Here is an 18604-nt window from a genome sequence, read left to right as displayed (position 1 = left end):
ACTTACTTCCTTATCTTTCTTGAGATGCTGGGGATGTGATATCCTGGTTTGCATTTGTATTTACATGACGAACCAACCTTGTGCCCATCGTGTTGACAACGTGAACTTTGAAGTCTGGCGTTGGCAATAGGAGGAGGAGCTAGACACATCAGTTCACAAAGAGACTCGGGGAAAGACCACAGTCCATCATCTAGGCAGGTTAGAGTGTTATTGGTCCCTGCAGAACAGTGTATTGCATTAGTTCAAACGGAAGACTCATTTCTGGCACGGCCATAAACCTCATTGACTAGAAACTAAAGCAACCTTGTTGGAATTGCTGGCACATGTATTTGGAAAGCAAATTGTTCACAGTTCCTCAGAAATGCATATCCTGTACACGCTGTTACAAACCACAACTAAACACTGTTTAACAGCACAAAATACATCTAAAGACATTCACTCACACACACTCTATCCCAAATTCTACCCTTGAACCTTGGGCTGTTTGTTTTTGTTGGCAAAGCCTCTCTAAAACTTTCTTAAAGTTACTCACAATTAGAAAAAAAACTATTATTGTTGTTTTAGGCTGACGGGTTCCAATAAGTAACTTGTTGGCTTGATGCATTTGAACGTTTATCGAAAAAAATAATAAGGGGGGGTGGTGGGGTAAAGAAAGCTTTCAGTTAAATGTACTGTTACTGGAAGAAAGGAGATTTTTGCATATATGCAGTCAGAATCTGGTTGTGCAATTCAAAGGAACAAGTTTAATGCTCTAGCTGCCTACTTGAGGCAAGAAATCTTCATGTCACTGATGGGAAGATGTCTGACTGTCCATACATCATTGCTCTTTCCTATCCCTCAATGTGGCCCCCCTGCTCTCCTGTTATATCCACAGGGCACAACTAGTCCCTGGTGAGTGCTGGCACGGGAGGCACTGCAGCTGAACCTGATCTTGTCCTCATCTGAACTCTGCATACACACATTCTCCAGCAGGAGACATGGTTGGCAACCAGGAACTGGAACATTGCCTAGACCAGGGACGCAGCCCTACTACTGCCTTGTCTGGGATCAGCTAACTCCACAAGGGCTGGGGGCAATTGGTACAGCTCACTTTCTTCACTAAACTGCACACACCTAACTTTTTCACACAAAGTGGGGTAGAAATCTGCAATTCTCTCCCACAAAAGGTTGTGGATGCTATGATAATTGCAACTTCCAAGACAGAGATTGATAGATTTTGGTTAGGTAGGGGTATCAAGGTACATGGAGCCAAGGCAGGTTAATGAAGCTAAGGTACAAATCAGCCATGATCAAGCTGAATGGCGCGCAGACTTGAGGGATTGAATGGTTTATCCTGTTCCTATTTTCCTGTCAATCACTGGAGATCTACTTGTGCTCAAATTTACTTAACAATCAGTCACAAAATCTTCTGAGGAACTGACCTTGATTTCTGCCTTTCTGTTGATAGACATTATATTTATTGTTGAGCTGGATGTTGCACACATGATACACTAGCTACTGTTCATGTCATCCTTTTAGTGGCACACTCTTATGACTTTCACTTCATGCCTTGTGTTGTCGCTTCATGCCCTTGCTGCTGACCCCCCCCCACATCCCTCTCCCACCAACCTCCCACCTCACGAACCACCCACTCCCCCACTCCCCCACCACATTACATACCTGTGGCCTGGGTCGCTCCGCAATCCTGAAACCCTGCCTGATTTCAATCAGCCAGTTCCTCAGTGAAGTCACGAGCACACAGGGAGATTTAGTTTACCCTCCTGCTTTCTGTGCACACGAGCATGCATCAGTAATCAACTTCTCTAGCAAAAGTCTTCAAAGTTCCATTTGGAGTCAGCGCTCTGGACAGAATCTTCCTGAGGTGTAGGGGGTCTCGCTTGCTGGCTGGAGAGCCGCCGAGAAACCAGCACCGCCTCATTTCGGGAAGGCCCACCAAACTACAAGCCAACCAGGCACTGGCAAGGCCAGTTGCGGTCCTTCCCCTGGAATCAAGAGACCAGGCATGAAGGTCTCACCTACCAAAAGCTGCCAGTCAATCAGAGTTCGGCACCTCTTATGCTTAGCAGCACCACGAGCGAGGTGGTGGCTGCTGCCGCAAAAACGCCTAATGGAGTTCCAGGATCACGGAGCAACCCAAGCCACAGGTATGTAACGTGGTGGGGGAGTGGGGTGTGGGTGGTTCGTGAGGTGGGAGGTTGCTGAGAGAGGGGTGTAGGGGGGCGTCAGCAGCAAGGGCAGTGGGATGTCTCTTAACGGGCCTCCCCTTTTCTGATGTCGAGTCCCTTGATTAGGCACTGAGTGTCTTTGATCGAGGCTCCCCCCCCACTCCCCAACCCGCCCCACAGGTGACAAGCTGACTTCATGCTGCATGCTGATAGGCCTGCCCGCCTGGGTTAATACCAGCGGAGGCAGGGTGAGGGCCTTAACTGGTCATTAATTGACCTTAGGGGCAGGAAGGTTGACCATGTGCCTTCCTGCCCAGAACTTAATTGTGGTGGAGGCAGGAAGGCAGGGAAAGGGTGGTTCCAGTACACTCCGATCCTGTCTAATTACATACCCTTCCCACCTCCAAGCGCACCATCAGCGAGAGCACAAGATTCCATCCCTTGTGTGGCACCTTATTTATAGTGTCCTGATTTTGACGTTCATTTTGAAATCTTACAACCTTGGTTTACCAGCACAACCATAAAACCACAATATAATTAATAATTTGGGAGCATATGCAGCCTTTTAGTGGTAGTTTAAATGTCAAATTAGCCTTATATTGAGCTCTCATGGCAGTTTTGTCTTATTTTAATTCAGAGGCTTATTGCAGGGCCAAGACCCATAATTTAGGACATCCGCAAGTTTAAAAAGGGTAAGAGAGCAGGCTAGATGATCAAGATGTGCGTCTGCCTGCCTCTCAGCTGCTTATTTTAGTACTTCCACATCTGTGTGTGACCACTACAGATATCCAGCCTTGTCAGTACCTAATAAAAGGAAATAGTCTTGGCTTAATTCAAAATCTGGCATATTCCATGTTTTCACTTTCTCCTCGGTTCAATCCTGATGGGAGCAACAAGATTAAAAATAATAAAGTTTAACTATGTGTATAAAACCTTCAAACAACAGAGAGAGATTTCTGGACTTGACTGCATGGGCATTGGCTGTTGAAGGCATGAGTAGAGAATGCAGCGATAATGGGCTGTAATACTGTATCCATGTCAGTGAATAATGTGTCTGTGACACCAAAAGAATTTATCTATTCAACTCCTCTCCTCCCTCCTCACCCCTGGAACGTGAAACCCAGAGGATGCAGTTGTCTGGATCCAAAACTCAATAGTTTGCAATACTGCTTTATAGAATAAGCAAAATCAGCAGATGGTATTTTTTTTAATTTTAGTGGGGAGGTAAGACCTTGTCACTCATTCACATTAAATAAGCGCACATCCTGCACAGTGCGTCAATTAGAACTAGCACAGCGCTTCCAGCTTCATGTTTTACTCTGACACCTTTATCAGTAAGGAGCGCAGCGACAGAGATTAAGAGTTGGGCCACTGCCTCAGGCATCTGAAAAGACTATCGACTCCAAAGTGACTCTCTAAAGGTTCAGGTTGTTGAGCTGATGATTCAGAAATGGGGTGAGGGCATGGTAATAGTTGGAACATTATTTTTTTCATGGGGGAGCAAATAGACATACCTAGTGGTTTTCAAAGCTTGTCTTTTCTTACCTCGTAGCTGGGCAGGGGGTCTACACTGAAAGGTGCACTGCTTGCCAAATGTGGTCCCTTCTGGGCAGGAGAAGGTGGCAGGGTAGACGTGATATTGGTCGGGGATCCCGCAGTCCACAGGTTCGCAAAGCACTTGTTGGCTCCATTTCCCATCTGTGCAAGTGACTGTCATCATTGATTCAGGCTGGAAACAGAATTCATGCTATCTTTAATTCATGGGATACAATTGGTTGGCATGGAATCGATAAACAGCAATCATGGAAAAATTAGTCCTTCGAAGTTTTACATGCTGAAGTGAAACCAAGCCCAATAATTCCCATTTTGTTCAAGCTTTACCTTCCAAGACACAAGAGATGAAGATATTTATTTTACATTGAACTGGAAAACAGGAATTGGTGCAGATGAGAGGTGGCTTAAAGGTTCTGCTTCATGCTGGCATTTAATTCCACAGCAAGCCCCTGGTACCTTTCCTGAAGCCAGGCAGTAAATGCCACCAAACTACAGAGGCACTATAGCCAATCCCCTTCCTGTCCTTGCTTGTAAAGCTTTCCATTGGGATCATTGTATAATTACCAGGAATAGGAATCCAAGATGAATTTTTCCCTCCATAGGATGGGGTATTGAAGCTAGTTACAACACCCCCAGTTTCTACCTTGAATGAGATTCACACTGTACTGACCTTTCGTGATCTGTATTGCCCAGCCCACCCCAGACAGTTCATTTAGCTCTGGGCCATCGAAGGAACAGGCGAGATGCAGCCGTTTCCTCTATTGCTGGATAAAGAAAAATTTGTACTACACTTTCAGCTGCTGTTTGATTTTTTTAAAAAACCTAAGCTGCCCTTTCTGCTTCGTCACACTGCCTCTAACTAAATTCACTGCATAACTGAACATCATGGAAGAAAATAACGAAAGCCATTTGTATTTATAGAGCACCTTTAAAGTAGTAAAATTTCCCAAGAAATTGTCTGTTATCAGACAAAACCGAACCAATGAAGGAAACATTTGGACAGGTGAACAAATGCTTAGTCAAAGACGTTGGTCATAAGTAGCATCCTACAGGAGGAGAGAGAGGTGGATAGGTAGAGAGTTTGGGGGAAATTTCCTGTTGTCATGAATAACAGTGGTTGGCACTGAGTTGTGAAGCAAAAGTTCTACCTTAAGTTTCACTGGAGATATAGAAACCACTCGAATTTCACCCTTGCTTTTTATGGAATTATCCTTTTTGCTTGACTGGCTTTCTGCCCTGTTACGTGCTGGCAGCTATCTATTTCCCTGCAATAATATATTTTCATTTAATAACTCATTTCACATTCCACATTTGAGTTTGTTTAAGCACAGTAAACAGCTCCACTTGGGAAACAGGGAGATGAAAAGCGGAGTGCAAGCAGCGTAAGAGATTGGATCGATCCACAAGTAAACTGCACACACCTTAATCTGGACTCTCAAAATGGATTCATGCTGAGAATAATGTGTTATGCAATTTCTGCATATGTGCTGTTTAGTTTCTAGCTTTTGTGCTCTCTGTGGTGAAAGGCAAATGCTCACTGTGCCTAATATTAAATATGGCAAGGCAGCTTATTAGAACAACTGAGAGCTCAGTATGTATTAATATGATAATTACACATCTGCCTCTCAGTCACATTACATGCTGTAATTATTTAATGATCTCTTAAAGGAGATTTGATTCCATTTAAATTGTAAAGTTACAGTACTTTAATAGCAGAACACAAAAACAAGGAGAAACTTGGAACTTTTCTTCCTTGGAGAAAGGCATCAGAGAGCTGAACGAGGGATGCAAGACTTTAAATGGCATGTAAAAGGGACACCCAAAATATGTCCATCAAATAGTGGGAATGGAGTGGCTTAAACTAGTAAGGGGCAGATTTGTGGCTGATGTCAGGATGTTTAAAAATCCTGAAAACAATTAACAACCATTTGGATTCTGCACTGAAGAGACCCTTGGATCAGCCCCATAGAATGGGCTGAGATCGTGGGGATGGGGAAACTCCTACATTACCCCGTGATCTTAAGATGAAACTTACACCACATTTCTGTTCTGGAACACAGTTGTACAGTCTCCTAGCTGTTAAATGCACTTGGGATGCCAACAAGAGAAAAACCATGTTTGGGCAACTTCAGGTGCAAGGGATTCACTGAAAGCCACTTTTTGACTTTGATCCGGCTGAGGTTTTCCCCAAGGTCGAGGACAGTTATGTGCAGGTGAACGACACTGAAAAGCACACAAGGGCCAATGTGATGGGCCAACCCATCTGATACCATTGGGAAGCTCAGCCACTAATGGGTAGTGCTTCGATGCACCCCAGACAGTACGCTCCAGTGGAGAATTGACATAGACCCCAGATTATTAACCATCAGGGACAGTCCTATAAATCAGCAGATTTGTGCCATCTGTCAGTCTTTCCTTGTTCCTACATTTATGTTTTCAAACTTTTCTTTGAGACAGCGAGCTGACAAATATTTTGGGTCAAACTCGCCTTGTGGTGGTGCTGCTAGCAACATTGCCAATGACAATGATGGCCTTTCGGTTAGAAGTTCTCCCATTTGTGTTGTTGGTGGGGCAACACTTTGTGGTTTTCCCGCAGGGAAAGCAAACCCAAAAATCATCCTTCCCATGTCGCTTCTGACCAGCAATTTTTAAGCTGGAAACTCAGCAGGATGGCATGACTGAGAGAAACAGGCTAAACCTATAAATAGGTACCAGAACGCTTGCATGCTGTAAAGCATCGCTTGGCAATCCTGCACAGTGTACCTCCCCTTTAGCGCTCCAGGTTAGCCCAATTCAGTTCAAATAATGATTTCTTCACCACCTCCACTCAACAATATAGCTGCTCAAGCTGTGTGATCTCTGTACTTTAAAATATCACATGTTGTCAAATTTACATCACTTAAAGTGCTGATAATCAATTCAATTACTCTAATTAGATAACACTTTGTTTTATGGATCCACTACACTCACTTGTTTTCTATATGCTTCTCGGCATAAAGATTCTCCTGACCGCTGGAGTGTGCTGCTGACTTTATGGGCAGGATTTTTGGGTCGGAGTGCAGGCGCGATCGGCAGGTGTGGAAGCAGCCAGGGGATGGACCACCGGCCATGATCGGCCCTTGACCACAATTTCACGCTGGCTGGCCAATTAACGGGATAAGGTTTCCATTACTAAATTTTTTAAAAATTGAAATGTATGGATAGAATTTTCATCATGCCAATGTTCAGGTGACTGATTCCGATGCGTGGTCATTTTTTTTCTGGATTATAAAATCTTCATTTCTTGGAAACGCACGCTGAAACGCTCAGCGCTGCTGGGGTGGGGGCGGGAGGAGGGCAGGCGCTGGTGTAAGCACAGGCGTGGGCGAGCACTGAATGAAAGCTCCCTGAAGGCAGAAAGGTGCCTCAGGGAGGTGAAGAATTTAAAACCAAGAAATGAAGATTTTATAATCCAGAAAAAAAATGACCACGCATCGGAATCAGTCACCTGAACATTGGCATGATGAAAATTCTATCCATACATTTCAATTTAAAAAAAAATTAATAATGGAAACCGTATCCCGCCCTTGGATGAGGTTTCAACAAAAAAGCAAAGTCCGCCTGGCAGATTTGCCGTCGGACGGAAGGTTGGACGGAACACAAAAAATCAGGGACAATTGGAACTTTATTGGGCTTAATTGTGCTCTTAATTTTTGGTGGGCGCTACCGACTTTTGCTCGTGCCTGCCAACCGAAATATCGCACGAGCGCGGGATGACCCGCCCAACATGCGCTATTTTACGCTTGAAAGGGTCAGGTACGCGTCGCATGCTGAACTAAAAATTCTGCCCTATGTTGTCATTGAAAGCCAGTCTCTAATGACTTAGTGGATAAATGCAATGTCCAATATCTCACAGGGGTATACAGATATGCCAGCCATACCTCAGACTTCAACCCTGGTCTGTGCTAAGATCGCTAATCTTTGTAGGGTAACAGTGCCTCAATAGAACACAGTACCCTGGGGCACAAAGGTGAGCAACTTTGCACACTTTCAGCTCCTGTTTGTTATTGCTGGGTAGTTCAGATGTGTGCAGCTCAAATGAGGGCAAGAATGGTCTCTGATGTGGTGCTCTTTATGGCTGAATGCACTAACATTCAGTGTCTGAGCTGAACATTGGTGGGATACTGGCATTGACACCACAGGACCACATGCACTTAGCAGCAAACACAGCTAGGAGTGAAAAAAGACCAGAAAAGAATGTCTCAAGCTTAGACTTTGCTGCAGTTGAACGTTTAGGTATGTTTTTAAGAAAATCTTTATTTTTCAACAGTAATCGATTTTTACTTATAAATCAGAACAAATGAACGCAAAGGTTTGGGTATAGCTTGATACTCACCACACTTGCACACCATCAAAGCAATGACTTGCATTATAAGCCCCCCAAGCTGCACATGTCTCCTTCTTCACTAACTTTGTTAGCAGTATGACTGAGGTATTTTCACCAAAAAAGTGAATCTGAAACTCAACGTTTTTAAAAATTGCAGCTGTTGTATTGCTTGTTCAGTCACAGGAGCTCAGGATGCATTTGGTTCACAGAAGGTTCTTTAGTGCTTTAGAATTGTGTAATGGCTACTGAATTTACCTGGGCTGTTGGCTGTGCTTTATCAAACAAGTGAGCTGCATGATTGGTAATATGAGAGTTTAACCCCATGGCCAACTGATGAATGAATCTGTCAAAAATCATAGAATCATACTGCACACGGAAAGGCCATTTGGCCCATTGTGTCTGTGCTGGCTCTTTGAAAGAACCATCCAATAAGTCCCACTTCACTGCTCTTTGTCCAAAGCCCTACAAAATGTTAACCTATCTTTCACCAACTGCCTGGCATTTCGCTTCCGGTGTTTTCTCTCAGATTAGCAGCATTTTGCAGTTTTTTGATTCTAAATAAAGAGCTTAACAATTTCAATTTGGTGTAGATAAAAAAAATTGCAAACTACGATATCCCTTCTTATCATTCATTTGAATGTATGTTGCTCCTCAAACATCCACTTCCCCTGGTGAATGCAGCCAATTAACAACAGTTTCAAAAGCATTGAAACCTTCCTGTGGAGGTGTCACAAATCACTGATACCCTTTCTTGGACGTGGCAGATCATTAATGCTCTCACGCTTCAAGGATGTGACACGATGTCAACCCTTAGTGGCAGAAACATGGTTCAAAATGTCAAACTCCTCAAAAACTGAATGACGAGCACAGTGTAAAACGAGGATTGTAATCTAACACCGAGGGGGTCATTTTAACTTAACCAGCGGTCAGGAAACTGACACGAACATGTCAGCCACTATTGAAAGGAATAGAAGGCAACATCAGGCAAAAATATAAAATGAGTGGGCAGCCCCGTGCCATCAGTCTTCTGCAGGCAGGTTAGGTGTTATTTACCCCTGGAGTGTTGGATGATTATAAACCAGGTGACCCTTGCTCTTCTGCTTTACAAGGTCACCTGGCCAGCATCCCCCACCACCCACCCCCCACAACACTTTAATTTTGATTATTGTCCTGTAATGAGCACCATATTTTGTTAAGTGTTGCCGACACAGCTCAATCATATGTACAGTGCCAAAAAATGTTTTGAGCCAAGGTCATGATGCTCGTTTGCATCATTGTGGAGCAGAAGATGGAAATTCGTAGCCCGCATTCCCCCTCCCCTCCCCCACCACCTCACAATGGAAGCTTGTTCAAACTAAGGCCTAGAATAGTATTTGGTCACCTCTGCACCTTAACTTGCTGGTGAAAATTTTACTGATTACAAACGCTCAGAAGGAGTCCGTTTATTTCAGCTGTAAAATTAAAATGGCCACATATAACACAATCTTAGTTTGAAATAAAAATAAATTAATGGAATGGTACCATTTATAATGCCGACAGTCTGAATAGATGTTGCCCATAAGATTACTTTCACTGGTATCTGGCATAGCGAGGATGGATACACGACACTTTTACCATCCGTGAAAATCACAACACAACAGAGGGACAAGGGTTACAGCATTGGGAGGACACTCAAGTTACAAAGGAGCATTGACAAAGCAATTCAGTTCCTGTGAGGTACGATGACCCACAGAAGGTCTAGTGCAACAGCTGCTCGGACATTAAGAGCTCCAAAAGCTGCTTCACCACCAGAAACAACTGGATTTCTCGGTGGCATGTTCCAGGAGTCCAAAAGCAACAGTGTTTTCCTTTGAGACCTTCAAAAGGACATCGCTCCTGTTCAACCTCAAATTTAATTATGCCTTTTGCACATGTTACACGATGGTCTGAATTTATTGTGTTCAGCATTAGAAAATCAGAATCTGTTATAACCTGCTTTTGAACTTATTTACTGAACATTTTTTTGCGTATGGTTTTTTTGAAGAATTTTTTTAGGCTTCTCTTGATAAGCTGTAAATATGGTTAAACTAATAGCATGTTGAGGTATTTGTCTGAGGTCATTTGTGTCATTGGCGTTCTTATTGTCAAAGCACAGGAGATACTGTTTGTAGCACTCGATTTCAAAATATTAAAACCACACTGTCTTGAATTTGGTATTTTGCACCTGCCTGTCTGTGTTCCTCACCTCAAGTTAGTCAGATAGCTCAGATTTGGCTTAGATTGCAGCTTTCACCCTTGTAATTATTATGATCTGGCTGGAAAAGTCAGGTGTCTATGGCAACCTTTGTGAACATGGGTACAGCAGCTGTACTGAGTGAAAGGGTGAGAGCCTGGAAGGGTTACATATTTGGAACAACGGGAGCCTCCACAGACAGTCTCAGTAGCAGAGAATCACAAAAGGCATTTTATGTCCTTTCAACATTCAATACTGTACTAGTGATGAGTTGCACTGGAGTCCTCACCAAACCGGGGTAATACAATCCCGGTCGTGGAGAATTATAGAGAACATGGCTTCAAACAGTGCAGTCTTTCAACATTTAATGCGATATAATAATAGTGGCCAGGATTTTCCCTGAAATGCGCAAAGTCCGTTAGTGGGCGGGAAAAACGGCGTTCCACCCGCCAGCCGCAATGGCAGCTTTTTGCGGCAAATCGTCACATTGCAGCTGATTAATTATTCATCCACAGAGAACACGCCATTCTACTAGCGGGTGACACCTGATTTGCCTGCTCCACCGTGACCTCAGTGCTCCCTAACTCCAGGCGCCATATATAAACAGCGCCCTTGCACAATGTTCGCACTCTCTGCAGCAGTTCCAGTGAAGACATGCCTTCTAAGGGCAGAAAGCATGCTGCACTCAAATTCAGTGACGCCTCACTGGAGTGCCTGTTGAACGCATTCGAGGCCTGCTGCAATGTCCTCTATCCCTGCTCTGGCTGCAGGCCTTCCACCAAGGTGACTAATCCAGTTTGGGAGGTGGTCGCAGCAGTGGTCAGTGCAAACGACCTGCAGAAGAGGTCAGCTACCCAGTGCAGGAAGAGGATGAACGATCTCATCCGTTCCGCCAGGGTAAGTCAGCCATCTCATCACTCCTTACTCACACACTCTCAAACCCATCACACATTCACAAGGATCTCACTCGCTGTCACCTCAAGGGACATCACCACTCACTCTCTCACACACCCTGACATCTCCATCTGGCCTCATCTCCTCTGGGATTTGCATCCTAATCCTGTCCAGGGCTCCACTCACGACCCACACACGCAAGGCATCCTTATCATCTGCCCTCACAGGTGTCTTGCTCACACTCTCTCCATCTGTCTTCATGCAGGATAAGCTGGCTCACAATAAGAAGGAGAGATCCCAGACCGGGCGGCGGAGTTCCTGAGATCAAGGTTCTCACGGACTTCAAGAACAGAGCCATAGAGCTGGCCGGAGAGGTTATAGACCGTGCCTGTGCTGACGGTGAGGTCGGTGATGCACAACCAAGTCAGGAGCCTGCACTGCAACATCCATCAGAGAACCATACTGTGAGCGATTTCTCCTGATTCAGAGTCACCTGCCATATATTAAGTGTCTCTCCTTTCTTTTGTAGGCACCTGTGGGATGCTGCCGAGAGCATCCATGAGCAGGGCTCTCAACTCCAGCCCTGACAACACCTCAGATGAGGAATCTGAGGACAACACTTTTGAAGGCCTATCACATTGCTCACCCCACCCTCCAACAACCCAGACAGACATGCCTCGGTGGGACCTAGTTCTGGAGTAGCAGCAGGGTCACAATCTGGTGAGCACAGTGAACCATCTGGTCCACAGCAGGCGGAGGCCGGGACATCAGAAGTAACCGGCACTGGGAGGACTGCTGGAGGCCACGATTCTGCTGAGTCCAAGTCCCATGACTAGCCTCTAGACTCGGTTAAAAATGCTGGAGCTGCAAAGGCAAGGTCAGGAACAACAGGAAGGGATGTCCACTGCACTCCTCAGATTGCAATATACAATGAAGGAGTTCATCTGCCTTCATTCTGAGTTGATAGCACCGGCATGCCAATGCACCGAGGTCAACACTGGCAGGATGGTAGCCATCATGGAGACCTCGGTCTAGGACATCGGTCCTGCACTGGTGAAGGAGCAGCACTCCACCGCTGTAACCAATGGTAGCATCTATCAGTGGCAATGCGAAAGGGCTGCAGAGCACCTTGATTTCACTCCCATGCCCCTTCTCAAGAAGTCAGCCAGGGGCCCTCAGCCACCCATAAGGAGGAGGACCAGTAGCTCGACACCCCGGGGCCATTCACCCAGGTGACTCTCATTCTTCTCTCCTGCCTATAAGCAATAATGCAGGCAACAATAATACCAGGCCCCATCTTCCTGATGGTCTCCTTACTACAGTATCAATGAGAAGGGTCAGCATTTGTTGCCAAAGGTCCACTTTCTGTCTGTGATTGTGGGCTCAAGGCCTTTTCACGCGGGCCAGAGAATACTGGCCCCTGAAATGATGCCCAGTGCGGGGTGCGTGTGAATATTCACCACAAGCTACTGCATCCTCTCCCCACCCACATGACCGACTGGCAGCAGCTTGGGCCAGGCCACTGGATGTTCTGCTTTCGGGCAGGGTCTAGGACCATCATTACCTGCACTCCAAGCCTGCGCTGTTTGGACTAAACATGAGGGTGAATGTTCAGTGAGTACATGAGATTAATTCTGGAGGTCTAGAGGCTTCTCCTTTGTGAGTGGTGAATGGCCACATTTCCAAGGGGGTTCTCAAGCTTGTCCAGTCACCCAAAAGTTCTGCAGTTCCATAATACTCTGGTGAATTTGAAGGCTGCAAACAAGGGGTTAAAACTAGAGGAACAATCATTGCCACTTTGAGGGATCAGTGTTGCATGAATGGGCATCATCGCTTCGCTTTACTGACTCCCTGCATGTCAATTGAACAGCTGCTAACCTGTCTCAGTTGTGCCTCTGTCCTCAGTTTGGAACTATCAATTCAGTTGGGTGGCCCTTTAGCATCCACCCCACCAGTCACGTGTCTCAGTGCAACCTTCCCAGCTCATTGTCCGCAATGGAGCCCTTGCCCTGCAGCCTCTTCCCTTTCCTCACTCCTGTCTGGCCTTTTCCCCAGTGGAGCCCTTGCCCTGCAGCACAATAAAAGCCAAAAAAAAACTTCATTTGAGACTCCCCCCAAAACCAACAGGGTGCAGCCTGCGAAGCCTGGCGCTGACCCCAAAGAGCGCTGCGCGATGCAAGGTATGTGGACTCACCTCGGGGGTCAGGAGTGAAGTGCGGGTCACCAGCTGCACGTCATTGAAATCCTATTGTGAAACACGGCGTTCTAATTGCACGCTGACATGGGCTGTCAATTCAGCATGGAGGGATGATTCCAGCGAGCAGGCGTCACAATGAGACGCTGATTTATGATAAGGGCGTTTGCAACACTCGGCCACGGGAAACGCAGCCCGCCATTGAAGGCTGAAGCACACAATCGCTTCCTCTTTTTACATCGTTTTTAAACCGGCTTTGGGCCTTCTTGCGTCTGCCATGACGCCCACCGCGATCGGGAGCGGAAAATCTCGGCCAATAAGAGTTTCTATTACTAAACATTGGACAAACTTATGCGTAAACTGTCACATAAATGGGAAAAAATCTTATTTATCCGCTGTGTGGTTTAATTTGTTTACCCTTCCTCCCTCTGCATAGGACTTACCAAATGCCAAAGTTCCCTATCAGGGCATTGATATGTGGCTGAGCCACAAAGCCTAGGAATGTCCCAAATTTAATGCCCAGTTTGTGTTAAGAGCATTTATCTTGGCCGGATTGTCACTCTGGCTCTGTACCTGGCATCAGAACCCTCAAGCTAGAGAGGGGAAAAAATCAGCCCAGGTGTTTCTGTGCGGCAGGGTTTATGAGCTCACCAATTTCTGTGTATAGCAGGTTTGAAACTTTAAATTTGAAGCAGTGCTATGAAAACTGCAAGCATATCATTGGCATGAACTTTAACATGAGGAAAATGTCCAAATTTTGCTGGTAAACCTAACCATATAAAGTCAGCTGCTTGATGTCAGCACACTACACTTGTCTATCTGTAAAGCTGCCAAAAACTGTTTTAATCCCCTTTATTTAAGGTCTGTTCGAAATGGTTTCCTTACTGAGCAGGGCAAAGTAAGCGAGCTGCTATCTGTTTGTGCCAAAGTCACCACTCAGCTGGTGAAAGCAGTCCTGCATGTTTTGCTCTTCCCTCACCCTTCCCCTCTCCCCAGGACGTGAATGAGACCATTAACTTGTCACATAAGGAATTACGGATGCCAGTGTGCATCTATCCACAATAGAATGTCAAGCTACACTGAGAACAATGATCTTTCATAATAGCTGATACCAGTCAGTGTGGCTGTTGAGGAATATCTTAAGAACAGATTGAGATAATCGATTAATGAACTGTATCTATTTCTCAAAAATTTCATTCATAAAAATGTACACAAAAAATGCTTTCCTCTTATATGTCTTCAAACATCCTTTCACCTCGGAAACTTGAGTTTAAATCTGATCCATTAAAAGAAGGGTCATTCTACTCCTCTCCCTGATATCACCAGGGTCTTATCTGAAATGAGTTTAGGAACACTCGGTCAAGTTATTGGTGAAGCGATCGATATGAACTGATTTTTTTCAAATTCTGTTCTGATCTGAGCTTACTTTTATTAAATGTTTAGTCACTCTGTATAGTTATCCTATGCTTCGAACGCTGAACAAAATGAATAAAACAATTGATCTCGATGGGACCAGACTGCAGCATTGTTATGTCTCTTTTAAGTGCTCAATTTTGCCTATATATCTTTATGTATCTCTATATCTTTCCCCTCCTCATCCACAGTCCTGTCAACTGGTGGCTCTTTGCTTAACCCTTTCTTGCCCTTCCATTTGCAATCTCTTCCAGGCAAATGCAAAGGAATCCAAATCAGCAGCAATGCCAATTATCTCTGCCCAGCAACTGAATTGTGCCAAATCTTGGTGCTGCAACCCTAAAGGGTTGTAATCTAGAAATTCACAATTTGATGTTAATTCTAACCTTTCTCAATTATATGGATGGCATTGCACCTATGGATGCAAGCAACAAAGGTAACAAATCATCTGATAAGTCACAACCTTGGCCTCTAGTTAGAGCATGAGAATGTAGAAACATAAGGAAGAGGAGTAAGAGTAGACCAATTGGCCCTGCAAGTATGCTTTGCCATTCAGTAAGGTCATCGCCGATCTTCCACCTCAGCTACACCTTCCAATACTAAGCCCAATCAGTTAGTTCCTTTAGTATCCAAAAATCTATCAATTCAGTCTTGAATTTACTCGATGACTGAACACCCATAGCTCTCTAGGGTAGAAAATTACAAAACTTCCCAACCCGTTGACTGAAGAAATTTCTCCTTAGTGCCGAAAGGCCCACCCTTATCTAGTGTGTGTGACCCTGTGTTCTAAGCTCCACATCCAGGGAAAACACTACCCAGCAGCTACCCTGTCAAGCCCCATAAGAATTTTATACATTTCAACCAGAACTGTTCTCCCATTGAGCTGCACATTTTTCACATGGATTTATCTAACAGTATTTCAGTGATGCTGTGTCGTTACACAAAGGGTAGCCTGCCCTACTGAAAACAAAATACTTGTTCTGTAAATTGCAGTGTTGTACCAAATGTTATTGGAAAACTATTTGCCTCAGCCAAAATGAAAAACAGAGCGACAAAGAAATTGTTTCATAGCTTAACTTTTAAATGACAGTAAGGTAAGTGATTTTCAGAAGGATTGAGTAGTAAAATCATGTTCCAGTGTTCAGGTGAGACAAAAAGTGGCTTCTGACTTGTCGTCCCACTAAACTGTAAAAACTGCACATTATCAGTAATGAACAAATTTCGACTTTTTAAGTTGCCACTCATGCGTGGCCTTGCAAAAAAAATTAAAGGGGCCATGCATTTGAAGAAATTGTCCGCACATGCCAGAAAAAAATTTGAACATAAGAAATAGGAACAAGAGTCGACCATTTGGCCCCTCGAGCTGAATGTTTAAGACTAGCATATGTTAGATTTGCTTGTGGTACGGGAAAGCCATCAGAACATTTTTATGTCTGTTGTAGCTTTAGAAATGGGTCTTTTTCTGTAAGGTGGGCCTGTGATTTCAGTTATTGAGCCATTTTTCACAGGGTAGCTCATGAGATGTAGCCCAGGATGTAGTGTTCCCAGGTGGGGATGGGACTTGTAGCAAACACATCGTAGAAATGATTTGTTCATTAAAGTTAATGTAACTAATGGGTTTAAAGTCTCTGGGCTTGTGTCCTCTATGTGATTGTTCCAATTTCTGCTTCTTGCTGGAATGATCAAATCATGGAATTGCCCTTTTAGATGATTACATTAAGAGATAGCAAATCTAAACCAATTTCTCCTTCCTCACTCCTTCATTCCCACCCCTGTCCTGCAGCTAGACCCATCATAATGCTCCTTCTGCCGATTTGGCTGACATCAGTTCACACACTGAGGATGAAATGTCGGAGCTCCCTAATCAGTAAAGCTGAGCTGTTCACATATTAACTGATCCATTGAGGAAGCTGGGTGGGAGGCAGTTTTGCTGCTGTTAATCCAGCTCTTCCTTACTGTCAGGCTCCATCCAGCCAATTCCCAAGCTACGGTCATCAACCCTCATTGTTTATAGAAGGCAAAGAAAAACAGCAATAGACAGAAATGGACAAAAAAAAAGTCAGCTTGTCTTCATGACGAGGTGCTCTCTTCCAAAAGAGGGTGGTGAAATTTCCCCTCTTAAAAGTTCCACCTCAGACCTTTTCTGTTACATTTCAGAGGGAAGGGCGGGACTTAAAAGCGCATTTGAGATCCAATTAAATGCAAGTCTGATTACATTAATAATTCGCTTTCAAATATTTCCTGCTCAACACTGTAGTTGCTGCCTGCTAATCACCACGGCATGCAGGCTGTCATCAGCGCTTTGCAGTACGCTGGGTATCAGGTCTGTCTCGGACCGTACTGGTGGGATTTATCAAGCTGTCCTCAGTTGGGTTGATTGTTGGTTTAGTCGGAGACACTGTGTGCGAGGAGTTTCCTTCCTTAAAAAATTTACAGCTGTGTTCCACTTCAAGCACTATTTAAGCTACCACTGGCTACTGTGCCTCTAATTAAACACAGATGCTACTTTTTTTTCATTAAGAGGTTATGAACCCCTTTATTAAAATCCCGGGTTGCTTTCAGTTACTTATTCCCTGCATCCACATGAACCGAACCTGAGCAATTCTCAAACATATCTAGGAGAGTGAGCTGGGCAAGCATTCTGACTCCTCTGAAGAGATTTTCTCCAGAGTTTGCGCGCTAAAACAAACTCTGGTGGCAACCCTTGCCAACCTGCCCTTAGCCCACACAATTTCTTTCCTCTGCCTGCTCTGATGTGGATGAGACTGGGAGAACCCCAAGGGACGGGAGGGGTAGAAATTTGTCTTGGGTGGCCACACGAGAGGGGGCAATACTCTGCTGTTAATGGCCTGATCCAATACACCATTCCAAGCAGCAATACTGCTCAAGACGATCTTTGCTCGCTTTGTGGTTTTTGCGTGCATTCACCCACCCGCAAGCAGTCTGCGCACATCTCGCATAGCTGCTCCTTTATACCGCTATACATGCGCGCGCGCACACACACACACACACACACACACACTTCACTTTTCTGTGGTCTTGTTAGCACACAATTTCAATTTTTATCTGCACCACATTATTTGCATTTGAGTGGGAAGAGAAAATGTCATAAAAATGAGCAATAACTATTGTGACACTTATAGTAAAATTCATTAGGAACATTGGAGTTTTTTTTTTGTTGGAGGAACTGAGTAATTTTCCTTTGTAAGTACTCTATAATATATAAGTGTTCCAAGGGCTGTTTTCCACAGACTCCGAGTGCTGACTTGCGGCTTGGCAGCCGTACAAGGAGCAGCCAAGAGACAGTCTCGCTGTTCAAGGGAGTGCACAGGATGGCACAGTAGCCCAGTAGCTGTGTTTACATGGGCAAGTTGTGCCTCTAGCAAAGCCAAACACAATTACTGAACACAGTTAACAAAGATGTACTTTCTCAGAATTCATTCAAATTATTTGAGCAAAAACAGCTTAATTTTAGAATACTGAAGTAATGAGAGGCTGCAAAATTAGAGAGGGTATACTTAACTCCCAGTGCAGGGAGGGGACAGAGAAAATAGGAATAATGCATGTTTTACAAAGGAAAATCATTTCGAAAGAAATACAGGATAAATATGCAGATGACGTGTTCCCTAGTAAACACTCCTGTTGTAAATCTATTTTGTGCTTGCTTCAGTGACAAGAGTTGGGCAGGCTACCCAGTTGTCCTACATTCACCCCTCTCCCCTCCACTTGCTGTTGCAATTTCTGCATTCCAGTTCAGGACCGTGGCTTTATCTTGCCTTTTTTCTACACTGAAGTGATCAAATTTA

General features: G+C 44.5%; 1 protein-coding gene across 2 annotated transcripts in view; it reads right to left on the bottom strand.

Annotated features, from left to right (window-relative positions):
- pappaa (pregnancy-associated plasma protein A, pappalysin 1a) overlaps positions 1-18604 on the bottom strand; it is a 314646-nt gene that overhangs the window by 103845 nt on the left and 192197 nt on the right. For both annotated transcript variants that reach the window (XM_078550327.1, XM_078550328.1), the window contains exons 15-16: positions 3711-3894; positions 7-217 (exon numbers count right to left, since the gene is read on the bottom strand). In XM_078550327.1, the coding sequence (XP_078406453.1) occupies positions 7-217; positions 3711-3894 (395 nt within the window). The remainder of the gene's footprint in view (positions 1-6; positions 218-3710; positions 3895-18604) is intronic.

Source organism: Cetorhinus maximus, chromosome 10 (assembly GCF_964194155.1).
Source record: "Cetorhinus maximus chromosome 10, sCetMax3.hap1.1, whole genome shotgun sequence".
Lineage (NCBI taxonomy): Eukaryota > Metazoa > Chordata > Chondrichthyes > Lamniformes > Cetorhinidae > Cetorhinus > Cetorhinus maximus.
Note: the sequence above shows the minus strand (reverse complement) of the source record. Positions and strands in the feature narration are given on the sequence as shown.